Source organism: Diospyros lotus, chromosome 10 (genome assembly GCF_014633365.1).
Source record: "Diospyros lotus cultivar Yz01 chromosome 10, ASM1463336v1, whole genome shotgun sequence".
Taxonomy (NCBI): Eukaryota; Viridiplantae; Streptophyta; class Magnoliopsida; order Ericales; family Ebenaceae; genus Diospyros; species Diospyros lotus.
In genome coordinates this window covers 32761288-32766537 of record NC_068347.1, presented here as the reverse complement: position 1 = coordinate 32766537, position 5250 = coordinate 32761288, and the positions used below count along the sequence as shown (strand labels likewise).

At 35.4% G+C, this 5250-nt stretch overlaps 1 protein-coding gene across 1 annotated transcript; it reads right to left on the bottom strand.

The window, feature by feature from the left end:
* Window positions 1–1941: 1941 nt before the first annotated feature.
* LOC127812231 (UPF0481 protein At3g47200-like) lies at window positions 1942–4722 on the bottom strand. Its single transcript, XM_052352612.1, has 2 exons — window positions 4576–4722; window positions 1942–3278 (listed from the first exon to the last, which is right to left on the bottom strand). The coding sequence occupies exon 2, from the start codon at window positions 3258–3260 to the stop codon at window positions 1971–1973; it is 1290 nt and encodes a 429-aa protein (XP_052208572.1). The 5' UTR covers window positions 3261–3278; window positions 4576–4722; the 3' UTR covers window positions 1942–1970.
* Between the last annotated feature and the right edge of the window lie 528 nt (window positions 4723–5250).

The window sequence follows — 5250 nt, the reverse complement described above, 5'->3', positions numbered from 1 at the left end:
GTTATTCATGAACTCCTTTATTTCTAAACTTTTATACGTTATTACTATACTAAATTGTCAATTTAATCTCATTTGATGAGGAGGTAGTTTATGAATTATTTTGTTCTACTTTTTCTTCAAGATTTGAAGCATTAATGAAATTATAGGTTTATTTTAATTAAAAAATTTATTTGTAATTTTATATTTTACGAAAATATTTAAAAGTTAAATGTTAATTGGATAGAACCAAAACCGGTCCGATGCGACGGATTGGTCATGGTTTGGTTTTATATATGTAATAGTTCGATTATGGTTCTTATTTTTTTAGAATCGTTAAAACTGGTTCGATTACTGGATTCTTATAGAACCGAACCAATACAAACCGTTTATATCCCTAATGATCACATTCCTCACCTCACGTGTGCCTTACACGTGCCAAGCTCCTGGCATGCATGTTGGACCTGCTCAACATACCACTGGCCTTTAGTTGTCTTCTTCGATGAATTCCATGCCATCGATTGTTACAGTCTGCTTTTATTGTCTTGTCTACTTTTCTTTTCTTTTTTTTCTTTTTTTCATCTTTTTTTTTTTTCTTCTTTTCCAACTGAAAGGCACCGCACAACCACCTTTTTTGCTCGTTCGACTAATTTTTCCAACGAAACTCGTATTTTTTTACGACCCTTTATATCTCACTCAATTTAACACCAATTTTTTTTTTTTTTTGTACAAACAGAATCCTCTTTAACCCAAAAACAAAAATCCCCTATTAAAACCTCTTAAACTCAACCAAAACACATTCATTCGTTCCCAAATTTTTGGCTAAAACTCTACCCTCTTATTTTAGCAAAAATCACCCCCCCCCCCCCCCCCCCCAAATCGTTAAATCCTAGCCTTCCATCACTCTTTTCATCATCCTAAAGTCGAAACCTTGAGATTTGATAATCGCCGATAATAGTACAACTCGCCTTACAAGTTTCAAAGTTTCAAAAACTGTATTTTGCCCTGTTTAGTTTGCTAAATTCTAGTTTAAGGCCTATTTTGTCCCTTTACTTTTGGTATGTTATACCTAAAATCAAATATTTACTTATATAAAAATAGGTATAGATATAAATCTTGATTAATTAAAAATTAAAATGTATATTTAAAAATTTAATAATTATTTGTACAATCTCAAATTTGTAGAAAAATAAATTTGAACCGTTCAAGGCATGTTGCAACCGTTCACACGTCAAGTGGGTATTTCAACCTTCACACTTCAAGTCAACATAATTAAAAAGAAAAACTTATTACCCAAAAAAATAAACTCCCCAATTACCAATACACCAAATCCTAATTTGTTCAAATTTTTGCCTAAAAATAAATAAATAATAATTATACTATAATTATCAAGCATACCAATAAATTTTCTTTTAAAATATTTACTTTTTTAAGATTTATATTATAACACGGACTTTTCATGTTTATTTTTAAATTTTCTTAACGTATCTCATATATATATATATTGTTTAGGGGAAAAAAATAACAACTAAAAAGTTATTTTTAGGACTCATGATTAATGTATATTTATTGTATCTTAAATTTATAACAAAAATAATTTTATTAATTGATGATAAATATATTGTGTTTTGAACAATTTAACAATAAAATATATTTATATAAGAGTAATACTATGAGGGATGACTAATGATGGTGCATCCTCATTGAAAGAGGTGTACAATGGCACATAGTCTTTTTATTCTCCTTTAATAAAAAGTGTATCATATAATTAATGATATTATCATTAATTATAACTCATAATATTATTCTTTATGTAATTATTGCTCAAGGGAAACAACCAAAGCGAGAAACTACACTCAATTCCAAGTCATCAAGTTCCCAGAAAAAAAATCCAAAGCATCCTCACCTTATGAACCAACCTAAATTCATGCCCATTAATGCCGGCCCCCTCAAAGACATATGCGGTTGAGAAATAAATGTTAAATGATACTTAATTAGTTGCCTTTAAAACAAGAAACAATGGTAAATAGAGTTTGTACCAAAGTGAGAAACAGCAAGAAGCCGCCACCAATCTTGAGCTTCGTCATCCAGTCGTCTCTGTGCCGCTTGCAGTAATGGTTCACATCCATGCAAACTCGGGAGTAACTGTAGTTGCCGGCAGAAATCAGCACGAACCTGTACACGCCTTTCAGCATGTTGTAAACCGCGGCATCGTCGCCCAACCAGCTTTCAATGACTCTTTTCTGGCGAAGCAGCTGAACGTCTTTGGGGGACTGCACCAGGCAGTTGATGAACGCTAGGTAGTGACCAACGTACTTGGGCTGATCATCGGCTTGGAGGTGATCCTGCTCGTATGCAAGTAGGTTCCTGAGGGGAAACTGTGTGTAATCTCCGATGCACAGACAGGGCATCTCCAGAACCCCTGTTTTCTTGTTGAATTGTATGCTGAACAAGTTGCTTCTGCTCTTCATCATCTTCAGCTCCACGCCGGCCTCTTTCAGCTCAGTGGCCGATTCTATGAACTCCCAAATGTCTTCTACGTCGTCTTGGCTAACTCTGTTGGTCTCACCGAGAGCTTGGACGAAACGGTGGCCCCAGCTAGAATGCACTAGCCCAAGGAGATGCTTGACTTCGTGGCTACCGATATAGTTGACAACTTCTAGCTTCTGGTTTGGCATGATCTGCTCCAGAAATGCTAGGGCCAAGGGGATGAGATGGTCTTCTTCGCCGGGACCCCTAGTTTTCCTGAACAAGTGATCGAGAACGAAGAACGGTAGCTGGTTCTCGAGTAGAATCAGGTCTCGCCTTAGGACGAATCGGAGTTGATCCAACCGAAAAATAGGGTCGTCTCCTCGCAACTGTGCTCTGTTTTTGTACTTGCGGAGCAACTCGACAATGAAGCAACCATCAATAAGCAATATTTCTGCTAAATCGTCGCTGTTAATGCTAGCCATCTGATCATCTAGCTGATAAAATTCCCGTGCTCTTGCTTCCAATCCTCGAATTTCGTTCACATATTCATTCAAACCCGTCATGTTGTTAATGTTCCGTTCGACGAGCTGTTTGAAGTACCTGAACTTTTGCTTCTCCATCTCTTGTAGCTTCCGTCGGCCGTGAAAACGAGGACCGACAGCGAGGATTACTGGTTCGACGGGGTTGACTTTGTGTAGTCGATCGTGCACTCCAGAGAGACCTCTGTTAGAGGACGAGTCGGATCTTAACTTGTCAAGCCTGTCATTGATACGGATCGCCACCGGATCTTGTTCTTTGGTTCGGGCAGGCATGCTCGATCGTATGCAAATCTTTACAGGTAAGAAATTGAACGTAATTACTATAGAGCCATTCTATACTCCAAAATTTTAGTTTCGAGAAGAAAAAGAGAGGTAATTAAGTTTGGAATTGGCCTAAATGGACCCAAAAGAAAGGTAATTAAGCTAATAATCATTAATATTTCTTTAAGAATTTTGAAATTTTATTAAATTGTTACAGAATGTCAGGGATGATGTGGTAATTTATAAATCTTGAAAACTTATATAATTTTGTCAGCCAAATTGAAAGCAAATTTGCAACACATTGGATAATGATTTAGAAATTCACTTGTTTGAGCCTAAATCGAAGTTCATTGTGTGAAATTGAAATCCATTGGATCTTAACTTGTTTTGAATTTCATTGTTTTAGTCCCTTAGAGCCTTTTCTATCACATTTTTTCCAAGACTGTCTTAAATCACTGTCGAGAAAATCTAGTTAAACTGTCTTGGATCATTGTCGAGAGAACCTAGTTTGCCAAAACTATTGATAGTAATTTCTAAAATAGTCTCTCAAAAGTCTTCGTTAGACTTTCAACAATCTTAGCGATCTCTCGAGTTTAATGGTGTATTCATCTTTTCTCTTCTTAAACTTTGTCTTCTTTGGGTTTTTTTAGACTTTTAACTCTCGTAGAGTTTAACCTATGACACATCTAGAGTCTACTAGCAAACATGTCTACAAAATTGAGTTGATTAAAGATTATGGTCTTTCTACTACCTTCAATGTTGCTAACCTTTCTCAAGAATATAAAGATAAAAGAAAAGATGATGATCAAGACTCAATGGCAAGCCTTCTCCAACTAAGGCAGAATCATAATTAAAGGTGTTGCCCTTTTACCCCAAGTCTTTTTGTTGAACATTATATCTGAGTTAATTTTGTTTTACATTGAAAAAGTAGAAAACTTTGCTACCTTTGGATTAGTTGTAAAGCAAGTTTTGAGAGTACTTGTTAAAATACAAAGTGTTCTTTGTTTTCTCTTCTCTTGGACTGCAAATGTTTGCATCCTCGATGTGGCTTATCAAGATGGTGATTGGGGTTCTAATCTAGCTAAGATCGATGCCCTATCTCTAAACCTTCCTACACACAATTGGTTTTATATTGAGCAAATAAAACTATATATGGATCTGGTGGTTTCCATTTGCAATCTAAACATTTGATAACATATATAGATCTGCTCATCTATGTGTAAATATAAGTGTAGATCTGCTCATCATTCACCATTCAGCAAACTCGATAAATTTAGCTATAAATATACGAAGGCAAAAATAAATTTTAAAATCAAATACAACTTACAAGCTTGCCAGAATCTGAAGAACTTCTTGCTTCTACTCTCTCTCTCTCTCTCTCTCTCTCTCTCTCCCTGGCTCTCCTTTCCTTATGTCAAGAGGGTGTCGAATTCTGGTGTTTAGTGGCAGTTTGTATGTATATGGGAGGATTCAATGATTGAGTCGTGAGTTTGAGACTGCATCAAAAGGATTGGTTCATAATAAAAGGAGCAGTGGGCAGAAGCTTGCAATTATAATATATTAATTAATATTAGAAAAGGTATCAAAACTAAGGGCCCTCCCCCCATATGGTGGAATTGACTTGCATTGACTTGAGAAATTACTTGCGCCTTTTCTTAATATTAATTTAAATCTCTTTAGCAAAGGACCAGCTCTTTTGTTCTTTTGTGCCCTTTTCTCTAATTTGGCGCCACGTCATCCAGGGAATGTTCCCACCATCGTCACGGCATGACACTGCACTGATGTACTAAATTAGTTTTCTAATTTTGGGTCATGGCTGATGATGAGAGGAGAGGTCTGGTTCGGTGAGTCAGTAATGGATGGCTGTCATATGAATTAATTAATTAATTTATTAAATTATTTTTGAATGATCGTTGTCCCTTTAATCCCTATATCTATAAAAAAAATTATAATTGTTATAAATTAATGTAATCAAAATTTTATTTAAATTATATTTCTATTA